Below are 23058 nucleotides of genomic sequence, written 5' to 3' on the forward strand. Positions count from 1 at the left end.
CAATCACTTCCATGGCCACAGGTGTATAAAGCCGAGCCCCTAGGCCTGCAGACTGCTTCTACAGACATTAGTGAAAGAATGGGTCGCTCTCAGGAGCTCAGTGAATTCCAGCGTGGTACCGTGATCGGACGCCACCTGTGCAAGTCCAGTCATCAAATTTCCTCCCCACTAAATATTCCACAGTCAACTGTCAGTGGGATTATAACAAAATGGAAGCGATTGGGAACGACAGCAACTCAGCCACGAAGTGGTTGGCCACATAAAATGACAGAGCGGGGTCAGCGGATGCTGAGGGGCATAGTGCGCAGAGGTCACCAACTTTCTGTAGAGTCAATTGCTACAGACCTCCAAACTTCATAGGGCCTTGAGATTAACTCAAGAACAGCGTAGAGAGCTTCATGGAATGGGTTTCCATCGCCGAGCAGCTGCATCCAAGCCTTACATCACCAAGCGCAATGCAAAGTGTCGAATACAGTGGTGTAAAGCGCCGCCACTGGACTCTAGAGCAGTGCATACGTGTTCTCTGGAGTGACCAATCACACTTCTCCGTCTGGCAATCTGATGGATGAGTCTGGGTTTGGCAGTTGCCAGGAGAACGATACTTGTCTGACTGCATTGTGCCAAGTGTAAAGTTTGGTGGAGAGGGGATCATGGTGTGTGTAACGGGGAGCGAGGAGGCGGACGCACACGCTGAGATAAGCGAGATTTATTAGGGGCAAATCCAGGGTCGTGGTCAAAACAGTCCAGGGTCAGTGAGCCGACACGTACAGATTTGGGGTATGACATAACAAATATCAGAACCCACACAAACAAAGACCAGCTGCACAGATACGAGGATACAAAGACTGGCAAATACAAAGGCCAAACACAGGGCTTAAATACACGTAACAATGAGGGACAGGTGAATACAATCAGGGGCGGAGTTACAACACCAAAACACGAGCACATGGACAGGACTGGGAGGAGCCAACCGTGACAGTACCCCCCCCCCAAAGGCACGCACACCGGGGCGTGCCACACAGAACAAAACAAACCAACCCAACAAGAAAGCGAAACCCAGAAAAAGACAAAACCAAACTAGACAACAGGCACCAACACCGAAGCCAGAGCAGAAGCAGAAACGGGCACAGAGGCAGAAGCAGAAACGGGCACAGAGGAAGAACTACAAGAAACAGGAACAGACACAGACGGAGACACACCAGACACAGGAACAGACACAGATGGAGACACACCAGACACAGGAACAGACGAAACAGAACGAGGACAAAAAAACGGAGGGAGGACGAGGAGGCACAACACAAAACGACGCCGAACGAGAGACGACCGGAGACACAGGACGAGGAAAACAAGAACGAACAACAGACCACGCAAAAGACAGGGGAACAGGCACCAAGACAGACACAGGAACGGAAACGGGCACAGAAACAGAAGCAGGAACAGAAACAAAAGGAGACACAGGAATGGGAACCACAACAGGAACGGGAACCGAGACAGACAACAGTAGGGAACAGAACAAAACCAGGGACCGAACAGGGCAGAAACAAAGGAACGGAAACAGACACAGAAGGCACAGAAGGACCACGGGGAACAGAGACAGAAACGGAAGGCCCAGGGGGAACAGACACAGACGAGGGCGGGATGGGTGGGAACAAAGGGGATGTAATGTCCACGGAGGCAGGCGGGCCTGCTACGACGTCCGCGGAGGCAGGCGGGCCTGCTACGACGTCCGTGGCGACTGGCGGCGGGTCCGGAGGCGCGGCGACTGGCGGCGGGTCCGGAGGCGCGGCGACTGGCGGCGGGTCCGGGGGATCAGGAGTGCCGCGGGGTGCGGCCACGGGATCAGAAGTGCCGCGGGGTGCGGCCACGGGATCAGAACGGGGTGCGGCCACGGGATCAGAAGTGCCGCGGGGTGCGGCCACGGGATCGGGCTTTCGGGCTGGGGACATCTGCTCCAACCTGGAGGAACACACAGATACTGGACCCACTCGGCCGTTCCCAAAGCTCACTCGAGCGATTGGCAGCTCGCAGTGACGCTTGCGAATGAGCCGAGTACCAAAAAACGGGTCATCTGAATGCTCCTTCTGTCTGACCCCATCTTGCACTGCAGGTCGCTCCTCCCTGCAGTGGCGCTCAAGACGGGCAGACCCAAGGCGCTTACCTGAGCTTTCGTCGCCCGGACACAAGGCGGGAAGGTCCTCCGCTTTCTTGCGGGACCGACGAGACGCTCGTGTTCCCTCAGCGCCAGGGGATTTGCTGTCTCCGGCTTGGTGGCGTTGGGACACAGCGAACTCGGGCTGCTTAGAAACAGCCGGAGTTTCGTCCCAACGGAACAACCACATGCCGGAGTCTCGCTTACCTGCTGCGTCCTGTGGTGGCCAGTCTTTCTGTAACGAGGAGCGAGGAGGCGGACGCACACGCTGAGATAAGCGAGATTTATTAGGGGCAAATCCAGGGTCGTAGTCAGAACATTCCAGGGTCAGTGAGCCGACACGTACAGACTTGGGGTAAGACATCTCAAGAATCAACACAAACGAAGACCAGGTACAAAGACACGATACAAAGGTACAAAGACTGGCAAACACAAAGGGCAAACACAGGGCTTAAATACACGTAACAATGAGGGACAGGTGAATACAATCAGGGGCGGAGTTACAAAACCAAAACACGAGCACATGGACAGGACTGGGAGGAGCCAACCGTGACAGTGTGGGGTTGTTTTTCAGGAGTTGGGCTTGGCCTCTTAGTTCCAGTGAAAGGAACTCTTAAAGCTTCAGCACCAAGAGATTTTGGACAATTTCATGCTCCCAACTTTGTGGGAACAGTTTGGGGCCGTCCTTCCTGTTCCAACATGACTGCACACCAGTGCACAAGGCAGGTCCATAAAGACATGGATGCGCAAGTTTGGTGTGGAAGAACTTGACTGGCCTGCACAGAGTCCTGACATCAGTCTGGTAGAACACCTTGGGGATGAATTAGAGCGGAGACTGTGAGCCAGGCCTTCTCATCCAACATCAGTGTCTGACCTCACAAATGTGCTTCTGGAAGAACGGTCAACAATTCCCACAAGCACACTCCTAAACCTTGTGGAAAGCCTTCCCAGAAGAGTTGAATCTGTTATAGTTGCAAAGGGTGGGCCGACATCATATTAAACCCTATGGATTAAGAATGGGATGTCACTTAAGTTCATATGCGTTTGAAGGCAGACGACCAAATACTTTTGGCAATATACAGTATCAATATGAGTGATTCTGAGAAATTAATTCCCTCATGTTTTATTCATGTTCCAGTAGGGGGCGCCCTTTATTCAAAAGCAGACCTAACTATTGTTCTCCTAAATCCAGTCCAGCAGAGTCTCACATCACTGAGCTGTTATGCAAACTCTTCATCAAACTCCTCCATATGTAGAGTGAATGAAGGACAGGTTGTAGAGGATCTCCAGGTTTCTGGTGTCTCTGATCAGCTCCAGCTCCACAAACACCATGTTCCTCACGCCTTTACTGCTGCTGCTGATGGCAGGATGTGAGTCTGTTATCTCTCTCAGTGAGGAACCATATTAATGCATTAAATTGACCAAGCACGTTTAACCTGCTGTTTCTCTGGTTCTCTGTTTAGGTGTCCAGTCTCAGGTTGTCCTCACACAGTCTGAGAGGCCAGTAACAGTGACTCCAGGTGGATCCCACAAACTGACCTGTGCCTGCAGTGGATTCAGTGTGGGGGGCACTAGCATGCACTGGATCCGACAGGCTCCTGGAAAAGGACTGGAATGGATTATTTACTATTATTCTGAAAGTAGCAAAAGCTCAGCCCAGTCAGTTCAGGGCAGATTCACAGCATCCAAGGACAGCTCTAATGTCTACCTGCACATGAGTCAACTGAAGCCTGAAGACACTGCAGTGTATTACTGTGCTAGAGACTCACTGTGGTGGAACTCAGACAGACAGCTGCACAAAAACTAGAGCACAGGATAAACAGAGGGGGTGAATGGCATGAAGAAAGACATCCTAAATTTGTCTGCAGGCTGTTATTAACTACATAATATGTATATACGTAGGTTGATATGTCCAATCACTATTTTTATTATTATTATAATCACTATTATCATTATATTTATTTCTCCTCATGCTCCAGTAAAAACAGTGATCAAACATTGGTAATCTATCCAATGATTCTCTTTTTCCACAACCGTTTGGAAAAATTACTAACTAGGCATTAACTAAAAAGAATTCCTGGAAAAGTGTTGTGTCTTTGGAAGTTCTTTCCATCAAAAGCATATGTGGCTAAATTATTGGCACCCTTAAAGAATACAATATGCAGAATTTGTTCACATCAAGTTTGCTATCAAATCCCTTCTCTACATATTGAGTAGTTTGGGGTGGTTGGAAGTCCATGATAGAAGAGAACTGAAGAACACAGGGAGACAATTGAGAGAGGTGTGTTTGACATGAATGAGAGATGTGAGGGGTTGGATATCAGAAGAAATAAAAAAGAGTAAAGAGCTGTTTAAACATCAAAACAGTGTGGGTGACAGAACTGAAGTAACCATATGAACATGATCCCCCCTGCAAGTTCATCATCGACTTCATTTCATAAAAATGTTGGTTTTAAATATTGAAAATTGCTGAAGAAGTTGAGCTTCCTTCCCATGCACAATTTAAAACAATTTTCCTCTGCTCAGTGTATTAAATAGCTTTGCCTCTCATGGGCTGATAGATAAGCAAATATAAGCTCCTCCCAGATCTCTCTTTATTTTAGAAGATGAGATGCTCTCAAGCTGTTGAGAACAAAGAAGATTCCACAGGTCCAGCTTCAACACCAACCATGTTCTCTACATCTCTACTGCTCCTGCTGGCAGCTGCATCCTGTGAGTAACTCAGTAAAGAACACATTTCACTCAGATTGCTGTTGAAATTGTGTTCATCTCCAAGATGATGTGCCTGATAACTTTATATTTTCGCTCTACAGGTGTTCACTGTGAAGAACTGACTCAGCCTGGTTCCATGGTGGTCCATCCAGGCCAGAGTCTGACCATCGACTGCAAGGTTTCATATTCAGTTACCAGTGATTGGTCAGCTTGGATCCGTCAGCCTGCAGGAAAAGCTCTGGAGTGGATTGGACGTATCACTAGCAGTGGGGGCACAGCTTACAATGATAAACTGAAAAGCAAGTTCAGCATCTCCAGAGACACTGGAACCAACACAATAACATTACGAGGACAGAATCTGCAGACTGAAGACACAGCTGTGTATTACTGTGCAAGATACACACAGTGACACTAACTAATGAACACGGCTTACAAAAACCCAGAGCCAACACTCAAGTCAGGATATTCACAGGTTAATACTTTTCTAATTGAAGGGAACAATAAAATATGTGTCATTTTAACAATTTATGCATGGAAAACAAAAAAACTAGCAAAGTACTGCTAAAAAAAACAAAATAAATGACAGTATTTATTGGTGAATGAAGGTTTGAGCATGTTTGTGCCATTTCAACATAAAAGAAACAAAAGGCATATTTGATTGACACATTCTACTGCCAACATCAAAATAAGATTCATAAAAGGACAATTAGTTCTATAAGAAATACTCTTTTAAAAAGCTGGTTCTTCAATGGTTCTTTAGTAAAAAAAAAACATAGTTCTATAGAGAACCAAGAACACCCAAAGAACCTTTTGCATGATTCTAGAATTCTTTGCTTTGTGAAATTGATTGATGAAATTGTCCGACTGATGGAGAATCAGTTGAAAAGGGTTCTGAAGAGCACCTCAATAGGGTTCCACTATAGTTTCAAGCTAAAGAATCCTTATTTGGTCCTATACAGAACCCTTTTCAGGAAGACTGTAGAAGAAAATACCCTCCTCAAGACCGAAGCCCATTCACGGTAGAGCTACATGATATCTGAGCTTGACTTTATCATGCAGACAGTGATGATGCTTTAATCTATTCACAGTTAGAGGAAATAAATCATAATAACAATAATTCTTATAATTCTCTAAAAGGGGCTTCATACACCGCTATCGGGGCAAGATGCCCCCTACCTGAGGTAAGAGGCCCAATCGTGCAGTAATGTAGCATCTCAGTGTTGCAGAATGTACAATCTAAACATCAAAGGATTTCTAATTTTTAAATTAAAAATTACTTAAAATTGAGGCCTCTGTCAATTTACATTTTAAGAATTCCATTTCACTTCAGTAAAGTAAAACTAGAAACTAAAGACAGAAAAATGATTTTATTAATTAAATAATTATGGTGACTATGTTCAACACCTAAAGGCATCATTTATATTCATGTCATATCTCATGAATATTCCTCAGGTGTATCAATTGTCTTATGTTTGTTGTTCTTCTTATTAGTACTATTGTTATTATTAATTTGAGTCATAGAAGTAGATCTATTGTATGAGTAATAGCAATAATAGTGTAAACAAAGCAACACCACTTAAAGTAAATAGCAGTTGAACACTAATGCTAGATAAGCAGCCCACAGTCAGCAGAGTTTGTGATTTTCTCATGAAAATCCAACTTCTACAAATTTGGGGCACTGTGGTCAACCAAGAGAACTAACCCAAGCACACCGCTGAGAAGACCAAGATGCAATAAAAAACAAACAAACAAACAAACAAACTTCACGGTGTTCTCAGAACGATGGACTGACCACCCCAGATTTCAGACCTCAACATCACTGGATCTGTTTGCGATCATTGGGTCAGCAGAAGCTGAAAATGCAACCAACTTCCGAGACTGAACATTGGAGGAGTGGAAAAATATCCATGTAGTTTTTGTTGAAAAATGCATGTCTGGCTTTTGGACAGTACTGTAAAAAAAATATATATTCTTTGTATATTTAAAACTCCACCTGATGACAGCTGGGATAGGCTCCAGCTCCCCCCGCGACCAAGAAGGAGAAGCAGCTTAGAAGATATGTGTGTGTGTGTGTGTGTGTGTGTGTGTGTGTGTGTGTGTGTGTGTGTGTGTGTGTGTGTGTGTGTGTGTGTGTGTGTGTGTATGTATTTAAAACCCAAGGTTTCTGAATAATATGCATAATGAGTTGATAATACAGACATTCAATAATAAAATAAGATTTAAATTTGACACTGAATGCAATGTCCCGATTATCTTCATCGAAAACAGACTAAATATCAATCTGAGTGATGCTGAGAAATTAATTCCCTCATGTTTTATTTATCTTCCAGTAGGGGGCGCTCTTCATTCAAAAAGCAGACCTGACTATTGTTCTCCTAAAGCCAGAGCAGCGGAGTCTCACATCACTGAGCTGTTATGCAAACTCTTCATCAAACTCCTCTATATGTAGAGTGAAGGAAGGACAGGTTGTAGAGGATCTCCAGGTTTCTGGTGTCTCTGATCAGCTCCAGCTCCACAAACACCATGTTCCTCACGTCTTTAGTGCTGCTGCTGATGGCAGGATGTGAGTCTGTTATCTCTCTCAGTGAGGAACCGTATTAATGCAGTAAACCGACTATCCACGTTTAACCTGCTGTTTCTCTGGTTCTCTGTTTAGGTGTCCAGTCTCAGGTTGTCCTCACACAGTCTGAGAGGCCAGTAACAGTGACTCCAGGTGGATCCCACAAACTGACCTGTGCCTGCAGTGGATTCAGTTTGGGGGGTGCTTATATGAGCTGGATCAGACAGGCTCCTGGAAAAGGACTGGAATGGATTATTTACTATTATTCTGATAGTGACAAAAGCTCAGCCCAGTCAGTTCAGGGCAGATTCACAGCATCCAAGGACAGCTCTAATCTCTACCTGCACATGAGTCAACTGAAGCCTGAAGACACTGCAGTGTATTACTGTGCTAGAGACTCACTGTAGTGGAACTCATACAGACAGCTGTACAAAAACTAGAGTGCAGGGTAAACAGAGGGAGGCTGAACCTTGTAACAGCTTAATAGACTAATCTTGCCTGCAGGCTCTTATTAACTACATAATATGCATAATTGTAGGATGATACATCCAGTCACCATGAATTTGTCCTTTATCCTTTGGACATGCTCTTCAAAATTATGCCAAAATCCCTTTTCTGCCAAGTGGGAAATTGATATATAGTCAACTCCAGAAATATTGGAACCCCTCAAGAAATTGAGCCAAAACATTAATCAAACACAGGTAATACACCCAATTATTCTATTATGCCACAACTGTTTGGAGGAATTACTAACTATGCATTCAATAAAAAATAAATAAATAAATAAAAATCTGGAAACGTGTTGTTGTGTCTTTAAAATAGTTCATTCTGTCAAAAAAATGTGTTGCATTGATTGCAATGGTTGGAGTAACACAAAACCAAGGTTTTTCCAACGGTCCTCTAAGTTTTGAGACTTGGTCTCAACTGAAGAGGTCAAGGGAGAGCGATCCAAGATCCCTTCCCAAGTGTCCTCCAACCTTGTGAAACACTACAGGGAGAGGCAGAGAGCTGTAATTCTCACTACGGGAGGCTCTATATTTTAGGAATCTACATTTTTTATGAAAATTTGTGCTACTAAAGGACACGTTTACTTTATCTCAAATCATTTTGACAAACATATGAATCTTACCCATTTGTTTAAGCCTGAAATATCACTCACTGCATGTCCATCCATCCATCCATCCATCCATCTTCTAACTCACTGCATGTGTTGAACTTTTTACGTTTCAATTTTGGCTCATTCTCATAAATTGTGCCAATATTTCTGGAGCTGGAACTGCAGTTTCTGTAGAGTAGCAGTATGAAAAGATGTTTTGTCATGAGACACTGTGTTTCCCACCGGGTTTCTGATATATACAGCGTATTTCTCCTGGAGGTGAATGAATCTAAGCCGCTCCACAATCCAATTTGCAACCACAGAGTCTTTTAGAGCTGAAAGTCAACCAGAAACACAAAACTAAAGTCAGTTCAGCAGACGTCCACAGTGCATCATCACTGTCAGAACAGTACCTGTCTCCGTTTTTGTGTTTTTATTGATTTCTATCATTTGAAAAAGCCAGTTGCCAACATAGATGATACAGATGTGTATGATACAGAATAAAATGGCTATACAGTACCATTCAGAAGGCTTATAAATCTAAGCAAATAATTTAAAACCATTAAAAAAATGTCATAAAATCACTACTTAAATAACATTGTAGGGCACTTTTTATACATTACTGTGTATTTGCCTCACGTTTTGTAAGTAAATCTTACTAACACTTAAAACTCATTGTCATTCTAATCAGTGTCATTCTATTAGGACTGGGATCCACTGCTTTTGCATGACTGCTGAAAACCAGTGGGAGTGAAAGACATTCCAGCAGTACTGTCTCTGAACACTAGGGGGAGATCACTGAGCTCAACCTTTATTCATGCAAAATATAGCAGTGGATGATAGTGTTACTGAACTAACTCTCCTGGTCACAGTGTTTATGTAAAATTACATTTGCATTCCAGGCTCCACCTCAAAACCACATCAGCTCATTGCCTGATGCTCATACGGCTTCATTCTCCCGAAGTGAATTAGTGAATTAGCCATTGAAGAGTTTAGTTACTGGGTTTAGGATTGATCAGTACTGCATTGTCAGACACACAGCGAGATCATTTCAACAGACTCATCCATAAACACTCTAGAAACTAGAGAAATCTTCTGAAAGGGTGGAAACTAAACTGAGAAAGTTTCTAATAAAGCACCAATCCACTTCCAGCTCTGCTACCGTGGAAGGGGTGTTGTTAGGCACCACGTAAAATGGAGTAAAATCAATGTGAGAGTGAACTTGTGTACAAAACAGCAAATTATAAAACCTGAACATCTAATGAAATATAAAAAGGATCATATTCCAGTCACAGGGTTGTGCTAAGGGTTCATTCAGGTTTCAGTAGGCGATGTCTAATGACTTAATGCTAACACTGGATTTGTTCACATCACTAACTTGTTATGCGAGTTCGTTATCAAATCCCTTCTCTACTTATTGAGTAGTTTGGAGAGGTTTGAAGTTCATGGTAGAAGACAACCGAAGAACACAGGGAGACGATCGAGAGAGGTGTATTTCACTGGAATGTAAGATGTGAGGGGTTGGATTTCACAGGAAATAAAGAGTAAAGAGCTGTTTAAACATTCAGAACAGTGTGAATGACGGAACTGAAGCAACTATATGAACATGATCCCCCTGAAAATTCATTATCAATGTCCATCCATCCATCCATCCATCCATCCATCCATCCATCCATTTTCTAAGCCGATTCTCCGTCAGGGTCGCGGGGGGATGCTGGAGCCTATCCCAGCAGTCTTCGGGCGAAAGGCAGGATACACCCTGGACAGGTCGCCAGTCCATCGCAGGGCAGACAGACAGACACAGACAGTCACTCACACCTAGGGGCAATTTAGCATGTCCAATTGGCCTGACTGCATGTCTTTGGACTGTGGGAGGAAACCGGAGAACCCGGAGGAAACCCACGCAGACACGGGGAGAACATGCATACTCCACACAGAGAGGACCCTGGCCGCCCGGTCGGGGAATCGAACCCAGGCCCTCCTCGCTGTGAGGCGACAGCGCTACCCACCACGCCACCGTGCCGCCCCATTATCAATGTCATTTCATGAAATGTTACTGTGTTGGACGGCGTGCTGGGATTAGTATATAGTGATATGAGCAAATGTATGTTGTACATTTTTATTATAAATAAGTGTTGCTGCTTGTAAACACTGAAAACAGGTGAAGAAGTGAAGGTTTCTATGCACCATTTTAAACCATTTTCCTCTGTTGCTCGTCTTAAATAACTTTGCCTCTAACAGACCATTCAATAAGCAAACACAAGCTCCTCCCAGATCTCGCTTTATTATAGAAGATGAGATGCTCTCAAGCTGTGGAGAGCAGAGAAGATCCCCCACAGGTCCCACTTCAACACCAACCATGTTCTCTACATCTCTACTGCTCCTGCTGGCAGCTGCATCCTGTGAGTTACTCGGTAAAGACCACAGTTCACTCAGTCAGAATGTTGTTTAAATTGTGTTCATCTCCAAGATGATGTGCCTGATAACTTTGTGTTTTTGATCTACAGGTGTTCACTGTGAGGAACTGACTCAGCCTGGTTCCATGGTGGTCCGTCCAGGCCAGAGTCTGACCATCGACTGCAAGGTTTCATATTCAGTTACAAGTTACTATTGGACAGGTTGGATCAGACAGCCTGCAGGAAAAGCTCTAGAGTGGATTGGATATATCACTAACGGTGGGGCCATATATTACAGCGATGAACTGAAAAGCAAGTTCAGCATCTCCAGAGACACTGGAACCAACACAATAACATTACGAGGACAGAATCTGCAGACTGAAGACACAGCTGTGTATTACTGTGCGAGATACACAGTGACACTAACTAATGAACACGGCTTACAAAAACCCAGAGCCGACACTCAAGTCAGGATATTCACAGGGAACTTTGGAATGCTTGTGTCATTTTAATCATTTATGCATGTAAAACACAACCAGCAAAAAAAAGCTCATAGTGCTTATTGTTGAATAGAGGTTGGGACAAGTTTGTGCCGATTCATCATTACAGACAAAATGACCCATTTGAACAAATCAACGACCCATGTGAACGAATCTATGTTGCTTCATAGTGGCTGCTGAATTCTCAACCACAGAGTTTATTAGAGCTGACATTTAATTCGCCACTGTCAGAACAGAAGCTTTCGCCATTTTCGTGTTTTTATTGATTTCTATCATTTGAAAATGCCAGCTGCCTTTTTTGCAGCGTCAAAATTTCATGACAAACAGACCAAGATAGATGATCTAAAATGATACAGAACAAAATACGGCTATATGGTACCATGCAAAAGGCTTATGAGTCTAGGCAAATTATTTAAAACCATTTATCTTGGTAAAAAAAAGGCAAATTATCATAAAATAATTACTTAAATAACATTGTAGGGAACTTTTTCTACGGTACTGCATATTTCCCTCACGTTTTGCATGTAAATCTTGCAAACACTTAAAATTACTCACCACAGTAGACATGGTTCACTGCTGTTAGGACTGGGATCCACTGCTTTTAAGTAAGTAAGAAAGTAAGTGATACTTTTTTAATCCCACAAACGGGGAATTTCCACCTCCGCATTTAACCTATCCGTGAAGTGAAACACCACATACACACTAGTGAGCGCACACACACTAGGGGTCAGTGAGCACACTTGCCCAGAGCGGTAGGCAGCCCTATCCATGGCGACCGGGGAGCAATTGGAGTCATGGACCTCAGTCATGGACTGTGGGCACTGTAACCTTCCGGTCACAGGTCCAGTTCCCTAACCTCCAGCCCACGACTGCCCCCTTTTGCATGACAGTGGGAGTGAAAGACATTCCAGCAGTACTGTCCCTTAACACTAGGGGGAGATCACTGAGCTCAACCTTTATTCATGCAAAATATAGCAGTGGATGATCGTGTTGCTGAACTATCTCTCCTGGTCACAGTGTTCACATCAAAATCAGCTCATTGCCTGATGCTCATACGACTTCATTCTCCAGAAATGAATTAGTGAATTAGCCATTGAAGAGTTTAGTTACTGGGTTGGAAACTAAACTGAGAAAGTTTCTAATAAAGCACCAATCCACTTCCAGCTCTGTTACCGTGGAAGGGGTGTTGTTAGGCACCACGTAAAACGGAGTAAAATCAATGTGAGAGTGAACTTGTGTACAAAACAGCAAAACTAGGTAATACGTTATTATTAATCACAGCAAACAGTTCCTCCACCAAGCAAAGCAAATCATAAAAGGTGTTTACTGCACATTATGTGCGCAATTTATTTAGCAGTCAACTAATTCAATCACATGGACAAGTGATCTTTTGCTGACCAAATGAAATTTTTTGGGGCAGCAAAAATGTGACTGTTATATTTCACATCCATCAATGTTTTCCAAACTTTTGCAGTCTATGTGAACCGACTACTGCCAACGATCTTGAAGACTGATCGGTGTTAAAGCAACAAGAACTTTTGCGAATGTCGGAAGGATTCTAGCACCTCCAAAGCAGATCAACCTGAGTTTCAGACTCAAGCTGAGACTAAAATCTGTCGTAACGCTTCAGCTTTTGAATAAAGAAGTGAAATTTAAGGATTTTTTTTTTTTTCAAAAATGGAAGGTAGCCTACCCAAAGTCAATGTTTGACCACCCAAAGCGACCCCCCCCCCCCAAAGCTGTGTGTATAGTTTTTGCACAAAAACTAAATAAATAAATAAGTTCTCTCTCCATGCTGGTTACTTACTTTTACAATTCCAGCAACCTGTAATTCCTCCCGGTCGTCATTCAAACCGCTAGAGGGCAGCAGAAAACAAAGGCTTTACAGTGACATATACAAATATATGGCCGTCATGAAACTAATGCTGACGATGTTTATCATGACTGATCTATGCAAAGTGATCCAGTCTTTCTGTTTTAAAAGGCTCTTCTTCCTTTCACTCCACTGCAGATCAGGACAGCATCTTCAACAGACAGTCATGTTCTACACATTACTGCTATTGCTGACCACAGCAGCAACCTGTGAGTCTCTTTATAGACTGGAATCTAAACAATTACCAATATAAACCACATGATTTATTCTTATTAATGCAAAGTTGCAGAACTGCTTATTTGTATGGTAGAAATCATCAAAATTATATTTCTCTTTCTTTCTTCCAGGTGTGAAATGTGTCGATCTGATTCAGCCGAGCTCAGACCTTATAAAGCCAGGAGGGTCTCTGACCATCAGCTGTAAAGTATCTGGTTATTCAGTTACTGATAGCAGCTACGGGACAGCGTGGATTCGACAGCCTGCAGGGAAAACTCTGGAGTGGATAAACCACATCTGGGGTGGTGGGGGCACTTACCAAAAAGAGTCTCTGAAAAGCAAGTTCAGTGTTTCTAAAGACGCCTCCAGCAGCACAGTGACTTTACAAGGACAGAACATGCAGCCTGAAGACACAGCTGTGTACTACTGTGCCCGTTATACAGGCACAAGCATACAAAATATAAGAGTGCCTGTACAAAAACTGCAAAGATGGACCATCTCAGGCAATCTTCAGCAGCCTGAAGACAGAAGACACTGCTGATTATTACTGTGCATGAATATATATTGCTGTTGTCGGAACAAAACCTTATATCTCCATTTTTGTCATTTTTCCGTTTTTTACGTAATCTAGGAATGCCTATTGTCCATTACGTTGTATGCAAATTTCATAATGAATGGACTGAAAGAAATGACCCAAAGTGACTCAGAAGGAAGTCTGGTTCCATTGACTTACATTAATAGTAGAGTATGTTTTTCCCTTCTCCTGTAAAGTTATCGGAGATATGAGGTTTTGATCCGACAGCGGTGATGTATATAAAACAGAGAAAAAACCTGAATAAATAAAATATATAGGGACATGTGGCCAAAGCCTTAAACAAATGATGGACATACTCGTACATGTTTATTGCAATGTAATGATTATTTTTTATTTGTTGATTTTTAGTAACTGACGGAGAAGCGGCTTAGGAAATGGATGGATGGATTTTTAGTAATACGATTGCAGTAACATTTAAAGTTGAATATACACTCCACAGTCTTTCACAAAATCCACAAACCGTCTGTCTCACATTACATATTAATATATTCACATCTTTTCCATTACATAATATTACTAGTATGATACAATTAGTGCGATAATTACATCATTAATGATGTAACTACCGTTATCTTCAGTATAGTCCTAAGTGTAGATCATCTTTAGAGAAGAAAATCTGACAAATAGCTCCACAAATTTAGCTCCTCAGTATAAAGGGTCATGATGTTATTGAGCCTTAACAAGCTGAAGAGTTGGCAACTTACATTCTAATCATTACTACATTATTACACAGGGCAGTCGTGGGCTGGAGGTTAGGGAACTGGCCCTGTGACCGGAAGGTTGCCGATTCAATCCCCAGTGCCGACAGTCCATGACTGAGGTGTCCTTGAGCAAGATACCTAACCCCCAGTTGCTCCCTGGGCACCGTGCATAGGGCTGCCCACCGCTCTGGGCAAGTGTGCTCACTGCCCCCTAGTGTGTGTGTGCTCACTGTGTGTGTGTATGTGGTGTTTCACTTCACGGATGGGTTAAATGCGGAGGTGGAATTTCCCGTTTGTGGGATTAAAAAAGTATCACTTCTATAGGGTGAAATAAGACCAGAGCACTTTTATTTGTATATTATTCATCATCATATTTTAGTTTTCCATCATTGTACCCTTATTGCACCTTTTCAAGCCAGTGGTTACTTGAATAGTTACTAAAAGTTAAAGGCAATAAATAGTAATGAATATACTACATTATAAAGTAGTAACTAGAGTTCATCATTTGCCGGGGTATTTTTATCTGACTACTACAAAGTGTGTCTCTGTTTTAAAATGCATTCCACTTCAGTAAGAAAAATGATTTACAGACGTAAAATAACGGAGGCTTTGCATTCAAATATTCTCAGGAAAAAGGCACGAAGACTGAGAAAACACCTTTCATTTCCAACTACAACACTATAATACAGGAATAAAAGTGCTCTGGAAAATGTTTACTTCACTCTAATCGTTGCTTAATAATGCAGTAATAAGCAGCCATTTAATTACTAACTGCTGGATTGTTAATAATAATCACATCACACAGGATGTATAATGTCCTCATATATTTCCAATGCCTACTGCCATTTAACATCCTCATGTGCTATTATTCACTCCACATTTACATTTACGACAAAAACAACTCCAGCAACCTATAATTCCTCCCTGTCATCATCCAAACCTCTAGAGGGCAGCTTAAAACAAAGGTTCTACAGTCACTAACTTTACTTGATACTTTCTCCAGACATTCTGTCATGAAACTGATGTTGGTGATGTTCATCATGACTGTGTGCTCTCTATGTAAAGTGACTTAGTCCTCCTGTATATATGAAAAGCAGCTTCTTCCTTTCACTCCACTGCAGATCAGGACAGCATCTTCAACAGGCAGTCATGCTCTACACATTTCTGCTATTGCTGACAACAGCAACCACCTGTTAGTCTCTTTATGGACTGGAATACAAACATTTAGCAACATAAACCACAATTTATGACTATTTGTACCTCCAAATATTTCTAAACATGCTGTAAATGAGTGAGACCATCTTTCTCTTTCTTTCTTCCAGGTGTGAAATGTGTCGATCTGATTCAGCCGAGCTCAGAGCTTATAAAGCCAGGAGGGTCTCTGACCATCAGCTGTAAAGTATCTGGTTATTCAGTTACTGATAGCAGCTACGCTACAGGGTGGATTCGACAGCCTGCAGGGAAAACTCTGGAGTGGATAACCCACATCTGGGGTGGTGGGAGCACTTACCAAAAAGAGTCTCTGAAAAGCAAGTTCAGTGTTTCTAAAGACGCCTCCAGCAGCACAGTGACTTTACAAGGACAGAACATGCAGCCTGAAGACACAGCTGTGTACTACTGTGCCCGTCTTAGAGGCACAAGCATACAAAATATAAGAGTGCCTGTACAAAAACTGCAAAGATGGACCATCTCAGGCAATCTTCAGCAGCCTGAAGACAGAAGACACTGCTGATTATTAGTAGGCTTACAACACTGTTGTGACCACATATTTATGACAACTATTAAACGATGATTATGGCAAAAAGTGATCCATCATTTACAGAACTCTAAACTGAACTTTCAGAAGATCCTCATTAGACCTTCTAACAGACAGTTCAGGAAGTGCCAGAGGAAATATGGCATCTACTGATTCATTTAAAAAATGCTCTATAATGATAGATATAACTATCATGTTCTATAACCTGAAGCCCAGAGTTTGAAGGCAAACATGTAGTTGACCTCCAGCCTTCATAACTTCAGAATGGTTTAAGCTACAGACATGGTACCCATATCAGGACATTCAGCAGACCCGTCCCTGACCAGCTAGCATGCCATCAATCAACATCATCGACCTATGACGTCAGCGTCATTGAGTCACTCGGCCCAGAAAATCACCAAATCTTGATATTATTGCTGTGATTTTAGCCTTTATATTCCACCACAGGGTTGAAACATCACTCAGACTCTCACTCTGCCCTCACTACCCAGAGTGATTTCATCCACCGGCCAACATTTTAGGCTTCCGAATCACGCTTCTCCATCTGGCAATCTGGTGGACAAGTCTGGGTTTGGCAGTTGCACTACATGAAGGACAAAGGCTGATATGGCTTTTGTTGTTTCGTTTAAAAAGCGCTCTATAATGGTCACATGATCCAAACATTCATTCTGACTATAATACACTACAGAAAGTTTAAGAAGTGGCTTGGTTTCTGTTGTTTGCCTGGGTCAGCACCCTACACTATACCAATAAGAGTCCTTGGGCAAGACTCCTAACACTACCTTCGCCTACCTGTGTAAATTGATCAAATTGTAAGTCGCTCTGGATAAGAGCTTCAGCCAAAATGCCGTAAATGTAAATATTAACTCACATGTGAAGATATTCTTCTCGTCCATGATCCTCAGGAAGCCGTAAACCTCTCCAGTGATTGGCCCTAGCCTGCATTGCAAGAAATGTGCGTGTGCTGCTGAATCTGCAATGATGAGCTTTTTCACTGTTGTCGGAAAAACCCATATTTCCATTTTCTTCATTTTGTACCGAATTTGAAAATAACAGCTGACCTTTACAATGTGCCATAATTTCATAGTGAACATCCCAAACGCTCCATAAGTGCTTGGAAAAAATCTAGTTCCATGAACTTACATTCAAAACTATGAGAATGTTTTTTTCTTCTCCTGTAAAGTCAACATTTTGGAGATACGAGGTTTTCTTCCAACAGTAGCGATTTGCTGAAAATTGCACTAAGACCACATAGAGGGCGCTAGTAGCACATCTCTTATACCCTGAGAGAGAAAATGGGCCATCATACGGCATGACAGAGTGAGAACTGTAGACAATATAAAGACTCTATTGGTAAACAGTTTCATCAGCTGCATCCAACAGCACCTGCAGTCTGAAGACACAGCTGTGTTTTGTTTTGTTTTACACTCATTTATGGCGTCAAAACCATCAATAACATCAATAACCAATCATGTAACTGTTGATCTCAGAGGACCTCAGTGTGCGCAGACATTGATGATCCCTGATCATATGTATTGGTTAAAGTAGTGTATAGGAAGACAGTGGAAGGGATGGTAGAGAAGTGGGCGGGGCTATTTAGAAGAAGAATTCAGAATGACCGACCCAAATATCGCATGCAAATTCACTGTCCTTTACAAGCTTTTTATTCTCAGTCGTCACTCAGTCTTTATGACATTCCGCTTGATGGTCATCGCTCTGCTACCTGGACAATGGAAGTGAAGATAATCTGGAGTTTTATTTTACTGTCTCTCACTACAAGTAAGATCCTGATGGGCTGCTTTTGTAATGAGTGTTTTCATTCAGCATTAAATATTATAACATTTTATTCATTGGTTTGTTCTCCTTAAGAGTGCTGGAGTCAAACGCTGATCCAGTCTGAAGCAGCGGTCATTACACCTGGAGGATCTCATAGACTGACCTGTACAGCATCCAGTCTAGACTTTGATGGCTACTGGATGGGCTGGGTCAGACAGGCTGCTGGAAAAGGCTTAGAATGGGTGGCACTCATCAGTTATAATAGTCAGTACAAGTACTACTCTCAGTCTGTCCAAGGAAGGTTCACCATCTCCAGAGACAACAGCAAAGACCAGCTGTATCTGCAGATGAGCAGCGTGAAGACTGAAGACACTGCTGTGTATTACTGTGCTCGAGAGCCACACTGACGCAAGAGTTTACAGAGCTGTACAAAAACCCTCCAGTGTGGCAGCTGTAATGTTAGATTTCACTCAGTGGAGTTAGAGCTTTCATTCAATGTAATTAAAGCGAGAGTGAGTGGTTTTATATTTCAACTTTTTCAGAAATATGATTTACTGGTCTCTCCTCTCACTTTTCATAGCTATAATAAACACCAGGCTTAATTATTTCTACCAAGGGACGGCCATCTAGAGTCACACTCAATCCAATTTGTTCTGTTTACAAATGTTGCTTCTTTACTTTAGTGTCGAAGCTGCAAGGGTAAAGGTGCTAGCAAGCACTGTAGAAGTCAATAGTCACCCAAATCGTTCCTGTAAATACGGGCTTGTCCATGTGCTTTGAGACGTAGTATGACTTACTGTGAGCTGAATAAATGAACAAAAACAGGTGTGAATGTGGAGATGCATGTTAGATACCGTTTAATATTTCTATTAATATATAAAACTTCATTTTTCAACAATTCTTTCTAAAAAGAAGCCACATAAACAATATATGCTAACATGCATCCACACAGAGAATGTGGCACAAAACCTGTTGATTAAAATGTACATCTGCTTCCTTCAACTACGCAGTAAAGAGTTATTCATTTTTACAGGTTACAATAAGTCATACTGTACTTTAAAACACACAGACAGGCTGGCTTAATAAGCACATCACACAGGATGTATAATGTCCTCATATATTTCCAATGCCTACTGCCATTTAACATCCTCATGTGCTATTATTCACTCCACATTTACATTTACGACAAAAACAACTCCAGCAACCTGTAATTCCTCCCTGTCATCATCCAAACCACTAGAGGGCAGCTTAAAACAAAGGTTCTACAGTCACTAACTTTACTTGATACTTTCTCCAGACATTCTGTCATGAAACTGATGGTGGTGATGTTCATCATGACTGTGTGCTCTCTATGTAAAGTGACTTAGTCCTCCTGTATATATGAAAAGCAGCTTCTTCCTTTCACTCCACTGCAGATCAGGACAGCATCTTCAACAGTCAGTCATGCTCTACACATTTCTGCTATTGCTGACAACAGCAACCACCTGTTAGTCTCTTTATGGACTGGAATACAAACATTTAGCAACAAAAACCACAATTTATGACTATTTGTACCTCCAAATATTTCTAAACATGTTGTAAATGAGTGAGACCATCTTTCTCTTTCTTTCTTCCAGGTGTGAAATGTGTCGATCTGATTCAGCCGAGCTCAGAGCTTATAAAGCCAGGAGGGTCTCTGACCATCAGCTGTAAAGTATCTGGTTATTCAGTTACTGATAATGACTACGCGACAGGGTGGATTCGACAGCCTGCAGGGAAAACTCTGGAGTGGATAAACCACATCTGGGGTGGTGGGGGCACTTACCAAAAAGAGTCTCTGAAAAGCAAGTTCAGTGTTTCTAAAGACGCCTCCAGCAGCACAGTGACTTTACAAGGACAGAACATGCAGCCTGAAGACACAGCTGTGTACTACTGTGCCCGTCTTAGAGGCACAAGCATACAAAATATAAGAGTGCCTGTACAAAAACTGCAACGATGGACCATCTCAGGCAATCTTCAGCAGCCTGAAGACAGAAGACACTGCTGATTATTACTGTGCATGAATATATACACTGACACAAGCCACTACAGTGCTGTACAAACACTCTCAATTACGGGATTCAACTTAAGATCATGATATAATTCAATCGAGCTGAATACTTCACAATGTTGCTTTGCCTTAAACCAGAGCAAAGTTAGTCTGGAAACAAGTCAATTTGAAAATGATTTGATTTAGTCCAGGTTTCAGCATGGATGATAAGCTGACACGTAACATATGAATACATAGTTAAATGATTAATTCAATAAACCTAATAACTGGAGTTAAATCAGTTTATGGAAGAGTAGTAGCAGTTTATAGAAGAATGGAGGGATGAGGAAGGAGCAAATGAAAGGAAAATGTGCATAACAGTTATGGATGGGTAAAAGAAGCAATGATTTGCTTTTAAAAATAAAAAGATAAAGGAGAAGCTTCCAACTAATGTAATACTCATATTCGCCAGTCAGTTCACTGTGAGACGCAGGCCACGTTTCTGCAAAAAGGACCTGACTACAATTCTGATCCTAGTGATGGTGCTGCTCTTCAGACAGCTGTGAACTAAACCTTTCCAGTGTGATTGGTTCTAGCCCGTTTTACGAAGGATTTCAGGCTGAATCTGCAGTGTTGCAGCCTTTGCCGATAACTGCATGAAGAGCCCATAGAGGATGCTTAAGGAGCACCCCTTTGAACATCAAAAGGACAAATGCCATGCCGTTCGACTTCGCAGAGCAGAAACTGCACAAAGCACACTGCCTGCATTAACTGAAGTGAGCCGTTTCTTCAACTACATTCAAAAGCACCTGCAGTCTGAAGGCACAGCTGTGTTTTGCTGTGTTGGACCTGCATCCACAGTGGTAGACCATGAATAACATTCACATCATCCTATCATACAACTGCTGCTCTTACAAGGCCACATTAATGACCCCTGATCGGATGCGTTAGTTAAAGTAGTGTGTAAGAACACAGTGGAAGAGAAGGCAGAGAAGTGGGCGGGGCTATTCAGTGGAGCAATTCACAAGCTTTATATTCTCAGTCATCACTCAGTCTTTATGATATTCTTTATAATGTTCTTGGTATTGAAGTACATTTCTTGGAAACCTTTAGTTCTATTTGTACCTTGAGAAGTTATATTTTTTCACTTTATTCAGGATTTACTGTGCTCACCCTTAGCTTCCATGCTTCTCAAAGGATTTCCAGTTTTTCAAGGAAATCTGCAGGGATGGTTTTCCACGCCTCAGAAGTTCAGTCTGAGATGTTGGTTGCGTTTTCTGTTTCTCACAATCCACAATCTTAATTTTTTTTTGAAACCCAGTTTTTATAACATGGGGTCTGAGGCAGGTTGCAAATGCAAAGTTACACTATATTTGCAAAAGTTTTCACTCGCCCATCCAAATCATTGAATTCAGGTGTTCCAGTCACTTCCATGGCCACAGGTGTATAAATCCGAGCCCCTAGGCCTGCAGACTGCTTCTACAGACATTAGTGAAAGAATGGGTCGCTCTCAGGAGCTCAGTGAATTCCAGCGTGGTACCGTGATTGGACGCCACCTGTGCAGCAAGTCCAGTCGTGAAATTTCCTCACTACTAAATATTCCACAGTCAACTGTCAGTGGGATTATAACAAAGTGGAAGCGATTGGGAACGACAGCAACTCAGCCACGAAGTGGTCGGCCATGTAAAATGACAGAGCGGGGTCAGCGGATGCTGAGGGGCATAGTGCGCAGATGTCACCAACTCTCTACAGAGTTCAAACTTCATGTGGCCTTCAGATCAGCTAAAGAACAGTGTAGAGAGCTTCATGGAATGCGTTTTCATGGCCAAATACCTGCATCCAAGCCTTACATCACCAAACGCAATGCAAAGTGTGGAATGCAGAGGTGTAAAGCGCCGCTACTGGACTCTAGAGCAGTGGAGACGTGTTCTGTGACAAATCACGCTTCTCCATCTGGCAATCTGACGGACAAGTCTGGGTTTGGCAGTTGCACTACATGAAGGACAAAGGCTGATATGGCTTTTGTTGTTTCGTTTAAAAAGCGCTCTATAATGGTCACATGATCCAAACATTCATTCTGACTATAATACACTACAGAAAGTTTAAGAAGTGACTTGGTTTCTGTTGTTTGCCTGGGTAAGCACCCTACACTATACCAATAAGAGTCCTTGGGCAAGACTCCTAACACTACCTTCGCCTACCTGTGTAAATTGATCAAATTGTAAGTCGCTCTGGATAAGAGCTTCAGCCAAAATGCCGTAAATGTAAATATTAACTCACATGTGAAGATATTCTTCTCGTCCATGATCCTCAGGAAGCCGTAAACCTCTCCAGTGATTGGCCCTAGCCTGCATTGCAAGAAATGTGCGTGTGCTGCTGAATCTGCAATGATGAGCTTTTTCACTGTTGTCGGAAAAACCCAGATTTCCATTTTCTTCATTTTGTACCGAATTTGAAAATAACAGCTGACCTTTACAATGTGCCATAATTTCATAGTGAACACCCCAAACGCTCCAAAAGAACTTGGGTAAAATCTAGTTCCATGAACTTACATTCAAAACTATGAGAATGTTTTTATCTTCTCCTGTAAAGTCAACATTTTGGAGATACGAGGTTTTCTTCCAACAGTAGCGATTTGCTGAAAATTGCGCTAAGACCACATAGAGGGCGCTAGTAGCACATCTCTTATACCCTGAGAGAGAAAATGGGCCATCATACGG

General features: G+C 42.5%; 1 protein-coding gene and 1 gene segment (V, D, J or C); both read left to right on the forward strand.

Moving 5' to 3' along the window:
- LOC108414177 overlaps positions 1–23058 on the forward strand; it is a 512138-nt gene that overhangs the window by 271682 nt on the left and 217398 nt on the right.
- The window catches only part of LOC108436641 (immunoglobulin gamma-1 heavy chain-like), a 395990-nt gene that overhangs the window by 146640 nt on the left and 226292 nt on the right, over positions 1–23058 (forward strand). Inside the window, exons 1-2 of one of the 4 annotated variants that reach the window (XM_037544750.1) lie at positions 19751–19816; positions 19947–20255. The exons of the other annotated variants lie outside the window; for them this stretch is intronic. Coding sequence (XP_037400647.1) covers positions 19774–19816; positions 19947–20255 — 352 coding nt within the window. The 5' untranslated portion in view covers positions 19751–19773. Of the gene's footprint in view, positions 1–19750; positions 19817–19946; positions 20256–23058 lie in introns of those variants that run through there. 4 annotated transcript variants of the gene reach the window in all.

The sequence above is a fragment of the Pygocentrus nattereri genome, chromosome 14 (genome assembly GCF_015220715.1).
Source record: "Pygocentrus nattereri isolate fPygNat1 chromosome 14, fPygNat1.pri, whole genome shotgun sequence".
NCBI classification, from domain to species: domain Eukaryota; kingdom Metazoa; phylum Chordata; class Actinopteri; order Characiformes; family Serrasalmidae; genus Pygocentrus; species Pygocentrus nattereri.